This window comes from Rhinoderma darwinii, chromosome 3 (assembly GCF_050947455.1).
Source record: "Rhinoderma darwinii isolate aRhiDar2 chromosome 3, aRhiDar2.hap1, whole genome shotgun sequence".
NCBI lineage: Eukaryota > Metazoa > Chordata > Amphibia > Anura > Rhinodermatidae > Rhinoderma > Rhinoderma darwinii.
The window spans coordinates 87404265-87428308 of record NC_134689.1 but is presented as its reverse complement, the minus strand read 5'-3'; the positions used below and the strand labels follow the sequence as shown (position 1 = coordinate 87428308).

At 41.4% G+C, this 24044-nt stretch overlaps 2 protein-coding genes across 4 annotated transcripts in view; both read left to right on the top strand.

Annotated features, from left to right (window-relative positions):
- Positions 1-24044, top strand: part of LOC142750375 (uncharacterized) — a 468269-nt gene that overhangs the window by 298165 nt on the left and 146060 nt on the right. The gene's annotated exons all lie outside the window — the stretch shown is intronic.
- The window catches only part of FNIP1 (folliculin interacting protein 1), a 140256-nt gene that overhangs the window by 83676 nt on the left and 32536 nt on the right, over positions 1-24044 (top strand). For 2 of the 3 annotated variants that reach the window (XM_075856438.1, XM_075856439.1), the window contains exons 7-11: positions 1335-1418; positions 2401-2472; positions 2564-2699; positions 8042-8243; positions 8353-8438. In XM_075856438.1, the coding sequence (XP_075712553.1) occupies positions 1335-1418; positions 2401-2472; positions 2564-2699; positions 8042-8243; positions 8353-8438 (580 nt within the window). The remainder of the gene's footprint in view (positions 1-1334; positions 1419-2400; positions 2473-2563; positions 2700-8041; positions 8244-8352; positions 8439-24044) is intronic. The other variant, XM_075856440.1, reaches the window with a different exon arrangement.

Genomic DNA, 24044 nt, shown 5'->3' with positions numbered 1-24044 from the left:
CTAAACATCAAGCGATCGCCTACTCTCATTTCTAGGTTAATACGACATGTAATTCCGTGCTTTGTTGTGTCGCTATGTGTTCTAGAACTTTTCATATATATATTGAAGTATATAAGTTATTTTGTAACTTCTGGCTTGGTCAGTTACATGATTTTAATAATAAAGTAAATATACCTTCATGGGAGTGAGCACAACATCCGGTTAGAACATCCGGTTATTATATAAATAATATAACTTAAAATAATTTTTTTAATTTCAATAACGTTTTTCGGGGGAAAAAAACCACTACAGACTCTAGTGCGGATCTTGAGGTATGGATGCCAGCTCCTAATGTGCTTAACGAATATGATATCAAGAACATTGGTAGACCTTCCATTCCCCAGCAAGAGTCTGGAATCGCTACAAGTTTTTTCTTTTTGACTCTTCCCCCGTAAGTTATGGAACAGTGGCATAGCACAGCAGAATGCTCTACTAACATATGGGGATTGCCATGATTTCACTGGGGGAGATGTATCAAAACTGGTGCAAAGGTAAAGTGGAGTAGTTGCTCGTGGCAACCAATCGGGTTGCTTGTTTCATTTTTCAAAGGGCGTCTGAGAAGAAAAAAAAAAAAAGGTGTAATCTGATTGGCTACTGTGGGCAACAACTTGACTTTTCCTTTGCACCAGTTTTGATAAATTCCCCCCAACGTCTTTTAAATAGATTCATAATGATGCTGCTTATGATAAAAGATGTAATTTACCAATATACGCCGTTGTGCAACAGATCCAAACGAAGCCTTACAGGCCCCATCAACTAAGACTTGGGTTATTCAGGAATTCCCTTGAGGTTTCCATCGTTTTGATGGCAAGAGTAGTGCTGCATACTTCGTTATTCTTGCCGTCAAAAGGGACAGAACGGTTGACCGGACCCTTGCACGACTGTGTGAACAAATTCTGACATATGATCCTGAGGTTTTCAGAAAAGGGGCTCAGGATACAGTTGGTAATGAAGGTAAATTAGAATAAAACCTATAAAAGTATTTTTGCAGAAATGGTTCAGACCAGGATCTAATAGGGGTAAAATATGGACTTTTTTAAGACCTTGCCAGCATCCTCAATGATTTATTGGTACTTATGGCTTGACACCATCTCATTCTTGTATATACAAGGACCTACAGCCAATAGATGATCAGAAATGTGTGTGCTCACCTCCATGTTAATCTGATCAACTGACCAGCATCTTTTTCATTTTAGTTTTTTTTTTTTCCCTGTCTGTTTTATTTCTTCTGCAGGCCATGCATTTCCCTACTAACTGTATTCTCTTCCATCTGTATTCTGCATTTCAACATGTAGGTCTGTCTCAGCTCTGCAGCCCAAGGCGGGCATTCTCTGAGCAGGGCCCGCTCCGACTCATCCGGAGTGCTTCTTTCTTTGCAGGTGTGCTGCTTGCCGTGTGACGTGTAGTGTAGCCTGTGTGTCTCTCTGCATGTTCCGTTTTTGGCTTCACTGTGGAAATAAGAAATAGAAAAAATTTTGGTTCTCTGTTCATACTTGCATCATGATTTTCATTTTATAACTGGCGCCCGTTGGACCTCATCGACTTATAATGGTGTCCACCGTGGTGTTTGTTTTGACAGGAAAGATAGAGCTGCCCTTACTGCTACTCTTCCCGTCAATTCTGACAGAACTGGCGACGGAGGCCCGAAACAGAGTCGCTGGCGTCAGTGTGAGCAGAGCCATAAGACTAGATTTACTCCAAATTTAGATGGGAATAATAAAATTATCTTATTTCCGCAGCCAATGGCTATCTTTGTCAACACACACCGCTGCATGCTTATGTTAATTTTGCAATGTTGATATATTCTAGATTTCCTCACGAGCACATGACCTGTCCGTTTTTATGTGTAAAGGCCAGCTGAACAGGATTAGCTTTTGTTATTTGCTAAAGAGGGAAAATCTGTACAAAACCTACTTTTCATTGATCTAAATTATATAATATGTAAATCTAAAATGGGAGTTTGTTGACCCAAATCTCATTTTAGATTTTTTCAATAAAGGGAGAGGGGTTTCTAATATTTTATATGGGCCACAACTTGTAACATTAGTCTTCATAATGTCTGAAAAATGAATTTCATGTGTATTACATTATGTAAACATAAATGTGTTTTTAGAAAAAATTTAAAAACAAAATCCGGAATATTTTCAATCGGAACGAAGTCATGATGTTCAGCTGAGCCGGAGCTTTTGGTGATGGGTTTGCATGGAAATATCACTCAGGTGACTAGATCTCTCACTCAGGTAGTGTCTGCAATTTTTGTTCACTTTATTCCTTTAAGACGTGGTGATACTGATTATCTGCTGGGTGAAAGTGTCCAAGTTTTAAAAAAAAAATTAACATAAGATTTTAATTTTCTTACAGTTCATAGCAATCCGATGGATATGCCAGGCCGAGGGTTTAATGATGACCGGGACAGTGGCATCGCAAGATCGGGTGAGGCCATTTTACATTTGGCAGTGTGAACTTTGTTTCAATGAGTTTGTTTCACTGACCTGTACACGTTGTCTGCTCTTACTATCTGTAGCTTCTCTGAGTAGTCTCCTGATCACTCCGTTTCCATCACCAAGCTCATCCCTTAATAGCAGCTCTGCAAGCAGCTACCAGCGGCGCTGGCGTCGTAGCCAAACTACCAGCCTGGAGAATGGAGTTTTTCCACGATGGTGAGAAAAATCTTTTTTTTTTTTCTTCCGTTGGTTGAGATCCCTTATTTGACTGTTGAGGGACTTGCAGTTAAAAGTAAATGTCCACCCTTGAACACTTTTTTTTTATTTTTTATTTTTTTTTAAACTCTGAATTATGAACTTCTGTGCAGTTTCATTTATTGCAATATCTTTATAGCGGTCCGAGCTACATTTTATTTTAAGACCTGAAAAACTATTCTCACTACCTGCAGCCACCACTAGGGGGCGCTTAGCAGCTAATTGAATACGGTTTATACATTGAGCTCAATAATAAAACAGTATGTAGTAACCTCCTAATCTCCTCCTAGTGGTGGCTGCAGGTACCCAAAATCTCATGATCTAACTGTGCGAATATATAGGGGAATTGGAGCGATGACTGTAGTGTACAGGAGTTTCATGATGATGGACTTTGTTTATATACCTTTAACGACCGGCGTATAGTGTTTCTACGTCGGCCGTTCAGGGTAGTTCTGAAGTGTCGGCTTTTCACGTCAACACTTCAGAAGAACTTTCCCTGCATCGTGCGGGGTGCTGCTGAAGACCGGGCTGCTGGTAACAGCCTCGGGCTTCAGGGTAACGATCGGAGACTACTAGCAGTGGTCTTCGATCGTATTTAACCCCTCAGATGCGGCACTCAATAGCAAGTGCCACATCTGAGTGGTCTGGGAGGGAGGGGACCGCATCGCAGCGGTTTTCGTTCGGATCTCCTGAAGACCGGGCTGCTGGTAACAGCCTCGGGCTTCAGGGCAACGATCGGACACCACTAGCAGTGGTCTCCGATCATATTTAACCCCTTATATGCGGCGCTCAATAGCAAGCGCCACATCTGAGTGGTTTGGGAGGGAGGGGGCCGCATCGGAGTGTTTTTCCCGGTCATCGGGTAATCTGCCTCTGAAGCCAAGTCTGTTAGCAACAGCCTTGGCTTCAGAGTGATGATCGGAGACCAATAACTGTGGTCTCCGTTCATGTGATCACTGTGAGAACCATTCACAGTGATCACAAAATGAAAAACAGTGTTTCTCCTACCTGTCTCTCCTCACACTTGTTACTCTGTATGAGACCAGGCAGGGAGAGAATTTTTCTGTGACACCAAAGACACAAAATTACAAAAAATCTAATATATAAACTTTATATAAACTTCAATTGTATACCTAGGCTAGGGTTATCCTTAGGGCACGTTCACACGTGGCAGAGTTATTCCGCTGCAAATGTTGGTTCAGATTTGGGGCAATTACGCAACGAATCTGCACCAACATTTGCATATTTGACAGGTAATTCAGACGTTGCGGATATCACAGCGGACTTGCCACAGATTTCAGTTTTTGCATTGCAAAGGCTGAAATACGCAGTGAAATTCCGCTTCTTCTCCGCAACAGACAGTGCACGCTGCGGACTGAAAATTCCACACCGCAGCCTATGGTCCGCAGCGGAGTTTTCCTAAAAATGTATAGAAACAAATGTAAAAAAATGGCCGCTGCAGAATTCCACTGCGGACGGTCTGCAGCGGAATTTCACAGCAATTCCGCCACATGTGAACGTGCCCTTAGGGTTAGTCTAGGGTTATTCTAGGTTCTATTCTAGGTTCTATTCTAGGTTCTATTCTAGGTTCTATTCTAGGTTCTATTCTAGGTTCTATTCTAGGTTCTATTCTAGGTTCTATTCTAGGTTCTATTCTAGGTTCTATTCTAGGTTTAGCCTAGGTTCTATTCTAGGTTTAGCCTAGGGTCAGCCTAGGTTTAGTCTAGGGTTAGCCTAGGTTTAACCTAGGGTTTTTGTGTAGCATACGTGTGTCACGTCTGTGTATTTTTTTGTGTTAAAAAAAACATGTAAACATATTTTTTTTATAGCCTACGTGTTTGTTCGATATCAGTTTTTTTGTGACGTCCGTGTATTTTTGTCTGTGAAAAAAAAAAAAAGTAAAGAAAGAATAATAAATTTTGTGTGCGTCTGGTTACAGTCTTTGTCGTACGTGTGTGTAATTACAATGGCCCATAGAAGGTTCACGGTGGAAGAGGCATACGCCATGTTAATTTCTGACTCTGATGAAAGTGATACAGAAACCGCGTCCGAGGTAGAAATGTTGTCTACCAGTGATAGCGACGATCGTGATATGCTTTCTGCAATACAAGTGTCGCTGCAGAGTCCACAAGCACAGGGCATGTCGCAGAAGTACCACAAAACACGGCCCACTCTATTCCCCCAGAATATATTGAGTGGGTACCCACAGAGTCATTTTCCCCTAATATCCCAGAATTTATTGCCACACCAGGGATAAATATTAATGTGGAAAATTTTACAGCCCTCGATTTAAAAAAAATATTCATTACAGATTAACTATTGGAGCTGGTTGTTAACCAAACCAATCTGTATGCTCGCCAATTCTTTGCTGAAAAGCCAACGTCCCCCTATGCAAAGCAGTGGCACCCCGCAAATACTGGCGAACGTAAAAAAAATTTGGGGCTCATCCTCAACATGGGGTTAGTGAGAAAGCCCTCAATGCGGTCATATTGGGCAACAAGCCCTACACATGCCTCACCTGTTTTTCCAGCCATTGTGACCAGAAGCAGATATTAAGTGCTAATGCGCTTCCTTAATTTTAACAACAATCACCAGCCCCCCCCCCCCCGTAGTGATCCAGACCGTGACCACCTGTATAAAATAAGGCTCCTGATAAAGATTTTGGAGGAGTCATTTATGCCGTGTACAACCCCGAAAAAAACCTAGCGGTGGATGAATCGCTGATGAGTTACAAAGGCAGGCTCTCATTCCGCCAGTACATCCCCTCAAAGAGAGCAAAATATGGGTTAAAATCTTTTCCCCATTAACTTTATTTTACTGGTTTACAATTTTTTTTAATTTTTATTCTCCCCCCCCCCTACTAGGGTACTTCACCATGCGATCTGCTGATCGCTTATATAATGCTTTGGTATACTTGATATACAAAGCATTATTGCTTGTCAGTGTAAAACTGACAGGCAGTCTATTAGGCCATGCCTCTGGCAGTTGCTGAAGGCAGACCTTGGGGGCCTTTGCTAGGCCCCCGGCTGCTATGGAAATCCAAAGGCGCCCCGCGATTTCTTTTGTGGGGCTGACAGAGAGGGAGCTCCCTCCCTCTGTCAAAGACATTAGATGTCGCTGTCGCTCTTGACAGCGGCATCTAATGGGTTAAACTGCCGGAATCTGAGCACGCTTAGATTCCGGCAGTTGGGGCAGGAGCCATGCTGTGTATAACAGCCGTGCTCCTCACGCTTATCGCGTAGGATTCTCTGGCATTAAGATATACAAAGAAAATGCGTAAAGGATTTTGGAACTAAAAAAATAAATAAAAATTCACTCTATGGTGTGTATTCTGTTCTATATTTTAGATACTACTTCGATGCAAGGGAAACTGGGGAGTTAAGAGCACTGTCTGAATCGCTGGTGGTGTATTTGGCATAGTGTTCTCCTGTCTGTATTCTTTTTGAATTGCAACATGGAGTTTGTATGTTTCTCCCATGTTTGAATGTTTCCTCTCGTGCTAAAAAAAATACTGATCAGTAAATTGGCCCCAGTGTGCGTGTGTGAGATAGGAAATTGGATTGTGAGCCCATTTGGGACAAGGACTGATATGAGTGATTACAGCGCTGCAGAAAATGTTAAAGCTATATAAGCAATGGAAATAAATAAATAGGGAGGAAAATCTTTGGATTGAGGTCATCACAGGAGGGTCTAATACGCAATTACAATGTTGAAAAGATTATAATAGAGAAATGGCGTACTGCCATTAATGCTGTACTTTTATGTATGTGTAGGCCACTTGCTCCAGTCCATTTTAGGTGTATGTAAAGATGTTGCAAAGCTGAATTTTCATTTGGCACAGCCCATTTTGATGTATTATTTGCAGTGTCCCTTAGTGTCCAAAGTGCACAAAATTAAGTGTTAAAGAGAACCTTTCACCTGCCTATATATGTGCTGCAGAGTACAACATGTAATGGGCAGGGCTGCACAAACCCAGGGGCACTTTACATTTTTCTCCTACCCTCCTCCGTTATTTAGATATCGGTGCCGTTATATTTGGCGCCCGATATATAAAGAGGCTCTGTCACCAGATTATAAGTGCCCTATCTCCTACATAATCTGATCGGTGCTGTAATGTAGATAACAGCAGTGGTTTTTATTTTGAAAAACGATCATTTTTGACCAAGTTATAAACAATTTTAGATTTATGCTAATTAGTTTCTTAATAGACAACTGTGCGTTTTTACTTTTTACCAACTGGGCGTTGTGAAGAGAAGTGTATGATGCTGACCAACCAGTGACCAATCAGTGCCTACACTTCTCATTGTTCCAGCCTAGCTTCTTTCACTGCACAATGACACTGTAACAATGGGCTGGAACAATGGGAAGTGTATGAGGCTGATTGGTCACTGGTTGGTCAGCGTCATACACTTCTCTTCACAACGCCCAGTTGGTAAAAAGTAAAAACGCCCAGTTGTCTATTAAGAAACGAATTAGCATAAATCTAAAATTGTTTATAACTTTGCTCAAAAATGATCGTTTTTCAAAATAAAATCCACTGTTATCTACATTACAGCACCGATCAGATTATGTAGGAGATAGAGCATTTATAATGTGGTGACAGAGCCTCTTTAAATAACCCCCTGAACTATCAATGGTGCGGTGATGGTAAGTGTGGTGTTACTATGGCTATGACACTGTCCAATCAGCTACAGACCGTGCCACAGCAAGAGCTGGAGAGAGGAGAGTGTGTGCGCGCAGCTCGGAGCTGTGCGCACATTCTTGCTTTCGCTCACTCTTCAGCGCTCAGCTTTAGGCAACGGGCGAGTAACATCGCTGTGACACTGTCCAATCAGTTACTGACAGTGCAAGAGCTAGAGAGGGGAGAGCGTGTGCGTGCAGCTCGGCGCTGCGCACGCACGCTTTCACTCTCTCTTCAGCTCTGGGCAGACAAGGACAAGACTGTGCAATCTCTCGCGAGAGATCAGAGTCTTGTCCTGGTCTGCGGAGAGCTGAAAAGTGAGTGAGAGCGTGAGTGCGCGCGCAGCTCCGAGCTGCACGCACACGCTCTCCTCTCTCCAGCTCTTGCTCTGGCACTGTCCGTAGCTGATTGTACATTTTCACAGTGATGTTATACACCCCCTTGCCCAACTGCACCAATATCTAAATAACGGAGGAGGGTAGAAGAAAAATGTAAAGAGCCCCAGGGTTTGTGGTGCCCTTCACATTACATGCTGCACATGTATGGGCAAGTGAACGGTTCTCTTTAAGTGATAAAGTCGCCTCTGCTTCACCTTTTAATTATGAATATTCCTTTATCATAGGTCAATAGAGGAAAGCTTTAACATGTCTGATGATAGCTGTGGGCCCAACCTGGGTGTTACACGGAAGAAGAAGATTGCTATTGGTGTCATATTTTCCCTGTCAAAGAATGAAGATGAAACCTGCAAGTTCCACGAGTTCTTCTTTTCTCACTTTCCTCTTTTTGAGAGTCACATGAACAAGCTGAAATGCGCCATAGAGCAGGTAACATTAATGAGAAATGTCGTTATATAATACTAAGAATTTGTGACCCGCAGTGATAAGCCCTTTCTTTATATATTGCCTTTAATAATTCTTAGTACTTTTCTCAAAGGCAATGAAAATGAGCCGGAGATCAGCAGACGCTAGTCAGAGAAGCCTGGCGTACAATAAAATAGTGGAAGCGCTGAATGAGTTCCGGTAAGAGCCAATTCCTTTTTGTATGTTTGTTTTTTGTTTTTTTGAAGATATTAGTTCTTTAGCATATCCCTTTTAATTTAGAACAGAAGCCTTGATGTAGTTTATTGGACTTTTCCATTTGTGTTTATAAAGGGGATTCCTCGACTCCATCCCGCCTGGTGAATCGGCCCCTGGTCGTGTTCAGCGGTTTCCTTAACTCCTATAGAAGTAGATTGAGAGAGCGTGGAAATATCTTTTGCCTTTATTCACCGACAAACCATGATGAGTTTTTGATCGTTCTAGAGTCATTATTGAGATGGAGTTTACTCTGCTTCGCTATTGAGCACTATCCCTGTGCTTGCATCCTGTTAATTTACGTGTTTTCTTTGTTGACACGGTCTGCTTTTGCACGCAGTGCTATGCGCTGGTTCGGACAGGCGCACAGGCAGCTTGATCCTGTACTGAGACGGGGGAACTGAAATAATTAGTTCTTTGTCACTAAATAACTTTAAACACGGTTCTCATGTTGAGCACGGTGTTCCTACGTGCAGAAATCGCCACCTCTGCATTTGGGTGGTGATCTAATGGATTGTTATCATTAGAGCACTTAATAGTGATCTGTATATGTGGACAGCAGAGAACACATAGATGATTATAAAAATTAAATAAAAGAAATTAAGTAAAATGTTAAATCAATATGATTAGCTGCACAGTTCTCCCAAATCGCATTATGAACCGATAACGCACATCACTAAATGGGCCCTGTTTGAAGCCCTCTCTATGAGTTCTTCTTCCCCTTGTGTCCTAATGTGGTCAAATACCTAGGTTCTATTGATAATAAAGTGGTTGTACATTCACTACATATTTGGTATTTACATAGATATCTTAAACTGATGTCTGATTCCTCTCCTCTGTAACACTTGTATACCCTTTAAGGGTGCAGTCACACGTGGCATAAATTTACGCCATGTATTCATAAGCTTATACAAAGTGGGAAAGTTAATATTTTGAATAGTTCAAAGACTCATTTTGAAATCCCTTTAAGGGAATACACACACACTCACTCACTCACTCACTCACTCTCCCTCACTCACTCTTATAGCCTTGGTACCGAGTGAACATAACCGAAATGTATTAACATGAAAAGACACACTATCTATCCAAGTTTTATCTATACACTACAAATGTTCAAAGTAATTTCCATTGGTGACACGGCAGATGCCTAGGCGGTAGTCCCGTTCTGTCCAGACGCGTGCCAGCATACACGGATATGGACTCCACTGTTTCAGTGATTAGTTTGGGGGTGCAGATACATGGAGTCCTTGATGTAGCCCCACAGATAGAAGTCGCAAGGTGTTAGAGTTGGCGATCGTGGAGGAACAGCGGAACATTGGCGAATCATTGTTTCTGGTGCAGCCGATCCAACGTTCCAGTAGAGTTTCATTCAGGTATCGGCGAACATCCAAATGGAAATGTATTGGTGCACCATTCTGCTGGTAGACATTTGGCAGATCTTCCTCTATCTGTGGCATAAGCCATTCCTTTAATATATCCAGGTAGGAGTGGCCAGTGACCGTATAAAAATAAAGGACCATAGACTTTGCACCTTCTCACGTTTACATTGGGTGAGTCCCTCGTGTGCTCATTTAGGGCACATGGTTTTCCTGAGCCCCAAATTTTAAAGTTGTGGTGATTGACCGTCCCACTGAGTCTAAAGGTCGCCTCGTTGCTATTCACCAGCCTGTCAGTGAACTCGCCCTCTTCCAATCGGCCCTAAAAGTCAATGCAAAAGTCACAGCGTTTCGGTTTGTCGTCTGGTTTCAGCTCCTGAAGAAGATGTAATGTGTATGGCTTACTTGGCAGACTTTTTCGTAGGTTACGCCATGTCTTGGTTTGTGGCACCTGTAGTTCCATACTAGTCAGCCTGGTCGACTTTCTAGGTCTACGCTCATACACGACTCGAATCCTGCTCATTGTCTCTTCTGAAGTCTTTGGGCGGCCTGGACTTTTCCCATGACCTAAACACCCAGTGGTTCCGAATTGCTTCACCCAACGTGAAATGCAGAGCGCATTTACCAGATATATTCTGAACGTATTGCTGTCGTGTCACAATAGACCCCGTACTTACAAATTCCAACACGCAAAAAGCTTTTTCTTGCTTCGATGTCACCATCATATGTCACACTATGTAAACACATTTCATATTTGGCTCATGAAAACGAAAGCTGTGCTGTGACTGAAAATCAAAGCAAAACTGGCTCAGTTTCTCATATCAACCAGTCACTGGCCATTTACCACTGATGTTACTTTAACTGCAGGCCTTTAAATTTGCACATATATATATATCACACTGATCCATCATTTCATAACCTCAGCCCTTACAACTACATATGCAAAGCTCTGCAAACTGGCACTCAAAAATAAAAGGATGATTTCCTCCCTACTATGTTTCGACATGGGAGACGGTAATTGGTCCAATTCCAACTTGTACTTGGCAACAGATATGGGAGAACGCAAACACCTAAAGTATTCATTCTCTTTAACCCCTTAAGGAGACGGACAATTTTGGCCTTGAGGACAGAGCAATTTCTTTACATTTCCCTCTTTGCATCCCGACGCTCAAAACTCTTATTTTTTGTACGACGTAGTTGTATGAGACTTTGTTTTTTACGAGTTGTACTTTATGTAGGTACCATTTTTTGGTACAAATACATTATCGTTTAATTTGTATAAATTTGTATTTTGGCGAAAATGCAGAAAAAAAGCAGTTGCGCAGCAGTTTTTATAATTTTTTTTTTTTACACCATACACCGATCATCATAAATAATGTTATACATTTGTTGTACAGGTTGTTACAGTCGGGGCGATACCAAATATGTTTATATTTCATGTTTTGGGAGTTCTATTTTAAAAAGTTTATTTATTATATAAAATGTGTGTTTCTGTGTATTTTTTTTTACTTTTTATTTATCATAAATTTTTTTTTACATTCATTTAACTTTTTTTTTTAATCCCATAAAGGGATTTATCGTTTCGATTTTTATTTTGTAACTGTAAAGTACTGGCATAGATCTATATGCCAGTACATTAGCCTGTGCACTGATTGTACACAGGCAGTTGTTAGGGCATACCTCAGTATGACCTAACAACAGGAAATATGTTCAGACAGCCCTGGGGTCCTTCAATGGACCCTGGGCTGTCTGGCCATATGAGTTGTGGGCTTTGATCGCGTCAGTTATCTTCTGTGACGCGATCAATGTGCAGTCCCCCCTCTTTGAACGCCGCGATCAGCTTTCATCGCGGCGTTCAAAGGGTTAACGGCGGAGAGAAGATGTTTCTCTCCTCTCCGCTGTCAGAGCGGGGCCGTGGCTGTGTATTACAGCCGTTGCCCCGCTCTCGATCGCGCGCAGAGACTGCTGTCACACAGGACGAGTATGCTCGTCCTAATGCGCAAAGTGCTCGCCGCTCAGGACGAGCATACTCGTCCTGTGTCGGCAACGAGTTAATATTAAAGAAACAACCTATAAATTCCTAACCAGGTGGTACCTGACCCCTGACAGGTTGGCCAAAATGTTCCCTTTTCAATCTAACCTATGGTCTCGCAGATGCAGAGAAGTGGGTTTTGAATACATAGTTGCAATATTAGAGGACAAAGTACCTCAATACGAGGCCTTTCTGGTCTCAATGGCAGGGCGTGTTTACTTGGTTTACAAGCTTTTGCCTTGTTAGATTAGACACAGTATAATGAAAGCACCTATTCACACACTGCGTAATGTGTTTTTATCTGCATTTGTAACTTTTAGTGCAGCCACAATGTTACATTAAAGGGGTTGTCCGGTTTCAGCAAACTAATGTTATTTTTTGTATAATTAAAAGTGATAAAATTTTCCATTGTACTTTATGTATTTCCCTGTGGTTTTCAGGATCTCTGCTTGCTGTTAAGTATGAACATTCATTTTTTTAATTCCAGTGGATACAATTCTGTCCTGTTCATGCTGATAGACAAACCGGTGCTGTGATCATTAGAAGAGACAACCATGATACACATACTTAAACTGTAACGAGCCGTGCACCTGTGTGTCAATCACATGACAATGGACAGAATTTTATCCGCTGGAGGTAAACAATGAATGTTACTACTGAATAACAACAAGCAGAGATCTTGAAAACCATGAGCAATTAAAACAGAAAGTATATTGAAAAATTATATAACTTTTAATTATACAAAAAATAATTCATTTGCTGAAATTGGACAACCCTTTTATTGTCTACAGTGAAATATAAAATGCACTAAATACAACTGTGTTTTTGTTTGTGGCGCTTTTGAGGCATTTTTTTTCCAAATGCAGCATGATCTGGATAAAATCGATTTTTTTCAGGTGTTTTGCCTATAGGCTTCTCTATAGGACTTCAAAACATTAGAAAAAAAAGCATGTACACAATGACATTAAATGATAGACTTATGAAAGTATTATAGAAGAAAACTTGGCACTCCAAAGAATTCTTACTTTTGAAAAATAATTTTATTTGCAATCCACAGACTTATCAGTGTGACGTTTCGGTCAGAACAATAAGACATTTCTCAAACAGTCCGTAAAATTAATTGAAAAAATATGTATAAACAACTAATATCAACATTAATCCATGTCATTATAATCAAAACAGAAAATAGAGAATATCAAAATGATCATATCAATATGGCCAAGTACTCTGCATGATGCATTATATATGAATAAAATTTAGACAAAACTTCTCAAATTGTAAATATTTCAAGTAATATCTTTTTATTCAAAGAGTAACTAGACTAAGACAAGTACCATCAACATTCATTAGAATGGGCTATGTATGCATTATAGCATACAAAATATATATTGCTGCATAGGAAAAACAAATATAATTTATTTACCGGATTGCGTTGGTAGAAACAGCAGGCGCTGCGCTACACTGCGACATCTGCCGCTAGTGAGGGAATGAGCGCTAATCACTCGTGTCCCGCAAGGTTTTTAAACTCTAAGCCGATCACATGATCAGCAGCTGACTAAGTTACGTAGTTTCCGTGAGTACTTCCTCTTTAAGTTGCTAAGTAACACAATGTATCAACTAGAAAAGCCATGGCCGGAAATGCATCAATCACATCGTTTTAATCAGCGCAATATCTCATTGAACAACATGGAGAGGAATAAGTAACTCACGGACAATTCAAATGAGAAAGCTACAAGGTAAATTAAATGGTATGTGTATATATGTGTGTGTGTGTATGTGTATATGTATATGTATATATATATATATATATATATATATATATATATATTGCATTATATGAATAATATAAACAAACTGCATATTGAGTATTTCTCCACGGGAGTAACATGTTATTACGGGATAAAAAAAATCACAATCCGTTAAGGTATTTTCGAAAAGGACATCATCTCATATTGAAGTTATTTCAGCAAACCTATTGTCTCAAAAATGAATTGGATATTAGAATAATATATTTAAAAGTAGCATAAAGCATATGATGAGAAAACATATATTTTTAGATAAAGCTTTGAATATCATAATCACGATTTAAGCCCTGAGGCTCAAGAGATTGTAATGTATGAATCCAAAAGGATTCTCTGCATTTAAGTATCTTAATTCGATCGACCTCCACGTCTTGGTAATGTAACTTCTTCTAAGATCTGATACTTTAGCTGAGCAACTGTATATCCCATCTTGTTAAAATGAAATGGTACTGGCAACAACAAATTCTTACACCTAACGGTGGACTTATGTTGAGAGATGCGGTCTGGTATATGCTGGGTAGTTTCGCCAGCATACACGAGACCGCATGGACATTTAATCGCATACATAACATAAGACGAATCACAGATATCGAAAGCTCTACCGGGTAAGGGATGATAAAATGTGTCCCCTTTTGTAATGTTAGAGCATTGCAAGCAATGTAAACAGGGAAAGTACCCCTTTTCCGAGTTCTCCAAAAACATTGTTTTGATATTATGTTCACTGAACCCTCATCCGCTCAAACCAACTTATCTCAAGTTTTTGGGACGACGGAAACAAGGTAAAAATGTTTCCTTGAATTCCTTTACTGAAGGATAACTTTTCATCAAAAGTTCACCAATGTTGGCGTATAATTCTATGCACCTTATAGGCGAACGGATAAAAGGAGTGAACAAAAGGAACGCGATAAGGAGATTTAGAAGACTGTCTTAGCTACCTCCACATTGAGCTTTAATGTTGTGTATCCCCGATAAATTTCTGTTTCATGTCTGCAAAACGTTTTTTCTTTGATTGCATTGTCACATACACAACTCGTTTAAGTTGTGAAATGTGTATCGTTTTTTTTAAATTTTATTCATTTATTTTTTTTCTTTGCCGCTGTCGGATGACAACTCAAGTAATGCAAAAGATTGTTGCGATCAGTCATCTTGACAAAAAGGTCTGTAGATAAAGAGCCATCTTTGTCCTTAATAATAGAAGTATCCAAAAAATCAATCTTATGGGAATCGTGATGAATTGTAAACTGAAGTTCAGGCCAGACATTATTAAGATAAGAGTGAAACTCAATCAGGGAGTCCAATGTGCCCCCCTCCCCCCATATGCAAAAAATGTCATCTATATACAGTGAAGGAAATAAGTATTTGATCCCTTGCTGATTTTGTAAGTTTGCCCACTGTCAAAGACATGAACAGTCTAGAATTTTTAGGATAGGTTAATTTTACCAGTGAGAGAGAGATTATATTTAAAAAAAAACAGAAAATCACATTGTCAAAAATATATATATTTATTTGCATTGTGCACAGAGAAATAAGTATTTGATCCCTTTGGCAAACAAGACTTAATACTTGGTGGCAAAACCCTTGTTGGCAAGCACAGCAGTCAGACGTTTTTTGTAGTTGATGATGAGGTTTGCACACATGTTAGATGGAATTTTGGCCCACTCCTCTTTGCAGATCATCTGTAAATCATTAAGCTTTCGAGGCTGTCGCTTGGCAACTCGGATCTTCAGCTCCCTCCATAAGTTTTCGATGGGATTAAGGTCTGGAGACTGGCTAGGCCACTCCATGACCTTAATGTGCTTCTTTTGAGCTACTCCTTTGTTGCCTTGGCTGTATGTTTCGGGTCATTGTCGTGCTGGAAGACCCAGCCACGAGCCATTTTTAATGTCCTGGTGGAGGGAAGGAGGTTGTCACTCAGGATTTGACGGTACATGGCTCCATCCATTCTCCCATTGATGCGGTGAAGTAGTCCTGTGCCCTTAGCAGAGAAACACCCCCAAAACATAATGTTTCCACCTGCATACTTGACAGTGGCGATGGTGTTCTTTGAGTCATAGGCAGCATTTCTCTTCATCCAAACACGGCGAGTTGAGTTAATGCCAAAGAGCTCAATTTTAGTCTCATCTGACCACAGCACCTTCTCCCAATCACTCTCAGAATCATCCAGATGTTCATTTGCAAACTTCAGACGGGCCTGTACATGTGCCTTCTTGAGCAGGGGGACCTTGCGGGCACTGCAGGATTTTAATCCATTACGACGTAATGTGTTACCAATGGTTTTCTTGGTGACTGGTCCCAGCTGCCTTGAGATCATTAACAAGTTCCCCCCGTGTAGTTTTCGGCTGAGCTCTCACCTTCCTCAGGATCAAGGATACCCCACGAGGTGAGATTTTGCATGGAGCCCCAGATCGATGTCGATTGACAGTCATTTTGTATGTCTTCCATTTTCTTACTATTGCACCAACAGTTGTCTCCTTCTCACCCAGCGTCTTACTTATGGTTTTGTAGCCCATTCCAGCCTTGTGCAGGTCTATGATCTTGTCCCTGACATCCTTAGAAAGCTCTTTGGTCTTGCCCATGTTGTAGAGGTTAGAGTCAGACTGATTAATTGAGTCTGTGGACAGGAGTCTTTTATACAGGTGACCATTTAAGACATCTGTCTTTAATGCAGGCACCAAGTTGATTTGGAGCGTGTAACTGGTCTGGAGGAGTCTGAACTCTTAATGGTTGGTAGGGGATCAAATACTTATTTCTCTGTGCACAATGCAAATAAATATATATAATTTTTTATTTTTTTTTTTTTTGCAATTATTTTTATTATAATTTTCAAATAAACAACAAATGTTACATAAAGTGCTTCATATACAAGTATATATCAATGCTTCAAAGTAGTCCATCTTGCACGCAAAACTTTTAACAGAGAACCAGAAACAAGGGGAGGTACAGGGGGGAAGGTTAGGAGGGAAGGGAAATTGCTGATATCTGTGTTATCGCCATCTCCACTTTATGATATATTATCCAGGGATTCCAAAAGGCGATATAAGAAGCATATCTCTGTTGTCTTAGATAAAAAATGCGTTCATATACACAATGCGTTGACACCCTAGCTATTACCTCCTCTTGTGTGGGTGGTATTGGAGACCTCCAGGCTTTAGCTATCAATAACTTCGCTGTGAGCAAAACATGGCACACTAAGGGTCGGTAAATCGGCGGGAACTTTTCTATCTCCAAGGATAACAATGCTACCCCTGGCTCCTGGACAACAGGAATCTTCAAGACCTCTGATAGTAGTTGAAAAATGTTGGCCCAAAAGGTCCTCAGGTGGGGACATCCCCAAAATATATGATATAGCGAGCCCTCTTGACCACAGTTACGCCAACATAGGTTAGAGGTTTGAGGATATATCCTCGCCAGTTTGGTCGGAGTATAGTACCATCGCAACAGAACCTTATGGAAAACTTCCAAAAGGTTCATGCAAACTGAGGACTTCAAAGTCCATTTAATCGCTGTTTCCCATTGTGCCATGGAGAAAGATTTCCCCATGTCCCTTTCCCAGTTCATAAAGTGTGCTCGCCTAGAAGTCTCCACATCCCCATTCATTGCATCATATATTCTAGCCGTAAGGTTGCTACCCCCCCAGCCAGATCCAGACAGAAGTGCCACCGCTGATTTGGATGCTTGGAGTCCGGTCAGAGGCGAGGACGTCAGATAAGATTTAATCTGAGTATATTTATAAATATCTCTCTCCGAGATCCCAAACTGTCTCTGAATGTTGTTAAAGGACTTCATCTCTTTCCCCAAAAATAGATCAGAAACGTACTGGATACCGTTCACCGGCCAGTGTTTGATTCCTAGGTTGGGGATTAATGTTTCAAGTACTCCCAACGGTATCTGAGTCGTGCCTCTCCCCGGAATCCCCGCGGGTTGCGCCATGAAATAAAGCCAACATTGTATTGCAACTTTAATTGTGGGGATGTTGGGAAGGAGAAGGTCAGGCCTCAAGGCATAGGCCATCAGTACTGTAGACAACGGCAGCCCCCCTATCAATTGTTGTTCGATCGCTGGCCAGCTAACTCCAGAAGAGCAAGTAAACCATTTTTCAGATTGTTTTACTACAAATGTTCTATGATAAGCTAAGAGATTAGGTACTCCCAGCCCCCCTCTATGCTTCCGTTTCAACAGGAGGGACGTTGCTATTCTAGGCCTCCTTCCTCCCCATAAAAAGTTTTGAAGCTGCTTCTGGAACCTAGAGAACCATATTTGAGGTATAGGGATTGGTAGGGTGCGTAAGTAGTATAATATTTTGGGTAGTATGAACATCTTATAGCACACATTGCGTCCTAACCATGAAGGCTCGTGCAAAGCAATTTGATCCAATTCCCTCTGTAAGGACGTTAGAAGAGGATCAAAATTTATTTTGGGAAGTTGCGACAAGGGGTAGCTGATTTGAATTCCCAGATAAGGAATTGAAGAGTTTTCCCATTGATATGGGAACTCAGTTATTAAGAATTTGAGATTTAGATGCATTCACTTTATAGTAGGATACTAATCCAAATTTAGAGATGACTTGAGAAATTTCCCTTAGGGAGGATAAAGGGTCAGTGATGGTCAAAATTATATCATCTGCGAATAGTCCAATTTTATGTTGTCGAAACCCTACTGGGATACCCCGAATCAGCAAGTTAGATCTTATAGATTCTGCTAATGGTTCCATAACTAGCGTAAACAATAAGGGGGACAGCGGGCACCCCTGCCTGGTACCATTAGTAATGTTAAAGGGGGTAGATAAGTAACCATTAGAGAGAACTTTAGCTGTAGGTAGAGTATATAGTGCCTGGATAGCCTTAAATATGTTCCCCTCGAATCCAAATTTCATCAACGTCGAAAATGCGAACCCCCAGTGTATTCTATCAAACGCCTTCTCTGCATCCAGGGTAAGGAGGAGAGAAGGCGCTCGAGACAGACTTATTTTAGTTATAAGATCCACTACCCTTCTAGTTCCATCCGGAGCCTGCCTCCCCTTCGTGAATCCCACCTGATCCGAATGTACTAATGTGGGTAAAATGTCAATCAAGCGGGTGGCTATAAGTTTAGCGTATAATTTAGTATCACAATTAAGGAGGGAAATGGGTCTGAAGTTGGCCGGGATTGTAGGGGATTTCCCAGGTTTAGGGATAGTCACTATCGTGGCTTCCAGCATCTCTCGGGGCATATTACCTTCTGACATTGCCTTATTAAAGACTGCGGTTAGATGGGGGGCGAGAATGGTATTAAAGGTTCTGTAGTATTCGTTGGAGAACCCATCCGGACCAGGGGATTTGTTGGATTTAGATAAATTGATAATTTTGGACACCTCTAAAAGTGATACCGGAGCGTTTAAACTGGATAGTTGATCCGGAGATACGGAAGGCAACTGAACCGACTCTAAAAAGGTTTGGATTTCTTTATCCAAAGGTTGTGGAGTTTGGGGATCAGACTTCAAGTTGTATAGTTTAGAATAATAGGAGCTAAATTGATCTGCTATAGTTTGTGGGTTAGAGATCCTAGACCCATCTGCTGGATCGACTAAGTGAGTGATTTTAGTTTTTTGCTGACGTTGTTTAATTTTATTCGCCATCAGTTTACTGGACTTATTATAAGAAGTATAGTAGTTTAATCTTAAGGCAGCAATCTTTTTATCAAATTCGTCTATAAGGAGGGCCTGCAGCTTCCTTCTAAGGGTCATGAGTTTGTTATGCAATGACGAAGATGGATTTAGTTGGAGTTCCTGTTCCGCAGAGCGTATATCAGACAGTAAAGAAGTCAGAGCAGCCGTTTTCATTTTTTTATATTGTGCCCCTTGCTGTATCAAGAACCCCCTCATAACCGCCTTATGTGCATTCCATAGAGTGAATGGGTTTAGGTCCGGAGAACCATTCAAAAGAAAATATTCTTGTAATTGAGAGTAGATTTTTTCCTTATATTTGGGAAGACTAATAAGAAAATTGTTGATCCGCCATGAGGATCTTGGTAAGGGGGCAGGCCCTAAAGAGAGAAGGAGATATGAGGGGGCGTGATCCGACCAAGTTATCTGTCCTATCTCAGAAGCTTTAATCCCTGCTATAGAATTCCTATCCACCAAGAAAAGATCTATTCTAGAAAATGATCGGTGTCTTGTGGAATAAAAAGTATATTCTCTAGAAGAAGAATTCATACATCTAAACGTGTCATATAAATCCTCCTTAAGTAACCATGGGGTCAGAGTCGGGGGAGATCTTCTCCCCTGTTTAGTAGAGTCCCATTTAGCGTCCGGGATTATATTGAAGTCCCCACAGACTATAAGTTTCCCTTGCATAATTTTGCGAATTTTGCGCATAGTCTTGTTGAGGAAACGTACTTGTGACGTATTGGGAGCATAAATATTAGCAATAGTGATGGGACAGTTGTTAAGCAGACCTACCAGTATCAAAAATCTCCCCCGCTCATCATTAATGGAAGACTGCAATTGAAAGGATACTGTGTCCTTAAAGCCTATCATCACTCCCGCCCTTTTCTTATCAGCATTAGAGAGGTAAATTAGTGGAAATTTTGGATGAGTAAATTTGGGACAATGGTCTTTGGCAAAATGTGTCTCTTGTAGACAGATTATATCAGAGTTGGAAGCCAAAGCATCCTTCCACACCGAAGCTCTCTTGAAGGGTGAATTTAGCCCTCTGGTGTTCAGAGATACAAATTTAACCGCCATAAATAATACATGTAAAATGCTTCATATGAATTAAACCCCATATTCGAGCTAGGATAGGATCATAACATAACATGCCTGGTATATATGACAATAATCGTATAACAGCAATTTTAAGGAAGGAGGACAGGGAAGGAAGGTAAAAACTTGGAAACTATAGCAAGAATAGCATCACGTAGTGAGAAAGTAACTCCGCCAGATATCCGGCTGAGAGTCACCGAAGACAAGTGGGGAAAAAGTCTACTTGGACACCATCTCGACCTCCATGTAGCAACCCATACCCCGGGACGTTTAAGGACGAGATTTCCCAATCCACTCCGGTGAGAGTCTCGAGGGGGACCTTCTAGTAGGAACTGTATTGGGCAGAATAGGCGTCAGTCCCCATTTATGAAGCAGGGCCGATCCTTCCTCTACATCCGCCATGGTATGCAGGACTCCATTCCTATACACCAGTAATTTGGTAGGGAATCCCCATCTGTATCCCACGTCGTTCTTCCTTAGCGCCAGTGTAAGAGGCAGAAATTTCCTCCTAGTTTGCAGGGTCGCTTGGGAGAGATCCGCATAGATGTGTATCTTTTCATAAGGTACAGGTAAAGCCGGTAATCTTCGTGCCGCAGACATGAGGGAATCCTTGGTATTATAAAAATGAATCCTTGCTATCACATCTCGTGGCAAATCAGCAGAAATAGATTTGGGTTTAGGGAGCCTATGGGCTCTATCTATGATAAGATCCGCAGGTTTGGAATTAGGCAATACATCCTTAATAAGTTGCTGTAAGTAAGCGGTGAGGTTGGAAGGTTGGACGGACTCTGGAATTCCTCTAAATTTGACGTTATTCCGTCTATTGCGATCCTCCAAATCAGCCAACTTGTATTTTAAAGCTTGCATTTCTTCCTCCAAAGACACATGAGCATCCACTATATCGTTATGTGCATTAGTGAGTTCACTCATTTTTGTCTCCACGTGGTCTACTCGGTCTCCTAAGTCGTCAATAGCGTTGGAGAGTTTAGTGGTGAATCCTAATAAATCGTTGTGAAAGGAGCCTCGGAGGGCTAGTACCATATTTTTTATAAAGGCTTCTGAAGCCACTTGATCCGATGAGGGTATATCTTCAATGGCCACAGACTGTGTAAATATATCTTCCACCCTAGGAGCTTGTGCACTTGTAAGTCCTGCAGGACTGGGGGGAGGAGACTCCTCTGATACACGAGGTGAGGACGCCATCTTAGATATGGGGCTACTTGATAGTGCAGCAAAGCATCCTTTCCCCATGGTTGCCTCTTTAGGCGATTCTACTTCCCCTTCCCCCCAGGGCACAGACTCACCCTCGGCTGTCGTCTTAGAGGGGTTGACGTCCCGATCTCCTTCAGGCAAGGTAGGAGAGGCTGGCGGGACGTTGGTCTCGGAGGTTGTCTCGCCGCCATGCTTGCTTTCCCTGGCGGGGAAGAAGTCTGTGAGACGTTTAGGTCCCGTTTTCGAGGACTTCGTCCGGGTCATCATGCTGCCGCGGTTTCCAGAGGTGAGAGGGTTGTCAAACCGGAGGTATGTATCGTCGCTAATGTCGTAGCTGAGAGGTCTCGGAGCGGAGCTCAGGGAGATGCGACCGCTCTGTTCGGCATCCAAGACACGCCCCAAATATATATAATTTTGACAATGTGATTTTCTGTTTTTTTTTTAAAATATAATCTATCTCTCACTGGTAAAATTAACCTAGCCTAAAAATTCTAGACTGTTCATGTCTTTGACAGTGGGCAAACTTACAAAATCAACAAGGGATCAAATACTTATTTCCTTCACTGTAGCTCTTCAAAACCACTGTATTTTCCCCAAAAAATGGATTATTGTAAATTAAATGTTCATCAAAGACATAAAACAATTCACATATGGGGTCGGGGGGCAACCCTGGACCTCATGGCCGTTCCTTGTATTTGTAAATAAAATGTATCTTGGAAAAGGAAAAAATTCTCCTTTTAAGACCAACTTGAGTAAATCCATATAAAAGGCAATTAAGATCTCTTGATAATCTGACTTTCTTAACAAAACATGAACTGCATTAAGGCCTTCCTCATGTTCAATTGACATCCCACGTAACTAATAGTGAAGTAGGATTAATTTGTTTGATATCACAAATTAATGTCAAATATTCGTTAGTATCCAGCAAAAAGGATTTGGTCTTTTTAACCAATAGAGTCCTCTCCTCTTTCCATCCAGTTGGAAAAAGAACTAACCGATTCCGTAGACGCTACAATTGGTCTACCCGGGGGTTTATGCAGACGTTTATGGATCTTTGGCAACGTATAAAAAATTGATCAGAAAACCATTGTTTATTACTAGTTCTAAACCTATTACTCCAGTCCTGTAAATGTAAATATTTCATCAATACTGTTTGTATTTTTGATGCTACTGTCCTAGAGGGACAATCCAGAATTGCCACTTCCGCCCCCCTTGTCAGCGGGTTTGATAATTAAATCCCTATCCTGCATAAGTGATGACAAGGTCTGTTGATCAATATTAAATTTGCTAACTGATCGATAGTGACCCCTATCCACATCCTTTCTCAGTCTGTTTCTCATCCTTTCCACATCCTCTTGTACCAGAGTAATGAACGTCTGTAAAGGAGGACCTCCTTTCGGTGGTATAAAATTGCTTTTATTCCTTTACCCCAAGTTTCTCAATGTAGCTATTGTGTCTGCCTTGTCTGAAAAAACTACTTGCAAACGAAGATTCCTGTAAAACTTCTGTAGATCCATATCTAAACGAATTGTGTCAAATTTTGGACAGTAAGGCCCCATGCACACCTACGTAAAAACGCCTGTAATCACGGGCCCATAGACTTCTATTGGCCACGGGTACCTCCCCGTATGCTTACGGGAAGGTGTCCGTGCTGTTAAAAAAAATAAAATAATATAGAACATGTCCTATTTCAGGCCGTAATTACGGCACGGGCAGGCCCATAGAATGGGGCTCCCGTAATTACGGGTGACTACGTGTGTGCACCCGTAATTACGGGAGCGTTGCTAGGCGACGTCCGTGGATACTCACTGTCCAGGGTGTTGAAAGAGTTAAACGATCGGCAGTAACTCTTTCAGCACCCTGGACAGTGAGTTCCGATCAGAATATAGATCAAGGTGTAAAAAATAATAGAAGTTCATACTTACCCAGAACTCCCTGCTTCTTCCTCCAGTCCGGCCTCCCGGGATGACGTTTCAGCCCATGTGACCGCTGCAGCCAATCACAGGCTGCAGCGGTCACCATGGACTGCCGCGTCATCCAGGGAGGTCGGGCTGGATGTTGAAAGAGGGACGCGTCACCAAGACAGTGGCCGGGTAAGTATGAATTTCTTTTACTTTTACTACGGAAAGGGCTGCCCCTTCTCTTTATCCTCCACTGATAGAGAAGGGGCTGCCGATTAGTGCAGTGCAATTTTGCAGCGAAAACTTGCCCGTAAATACGGGTGGAATACTGGTGACACCGGACCCGTATTTACGGGCACGGCTCCGTAAATACTGGTGCAATACGGGTCGAATACTTGTGACCAAGGACCCATATTTACGCCAGTATTTACGGGAGGAAAAAAATAAGTTTGTGTGCATGAGGCCTTAGACAGACCTTTTTGCAACAAAT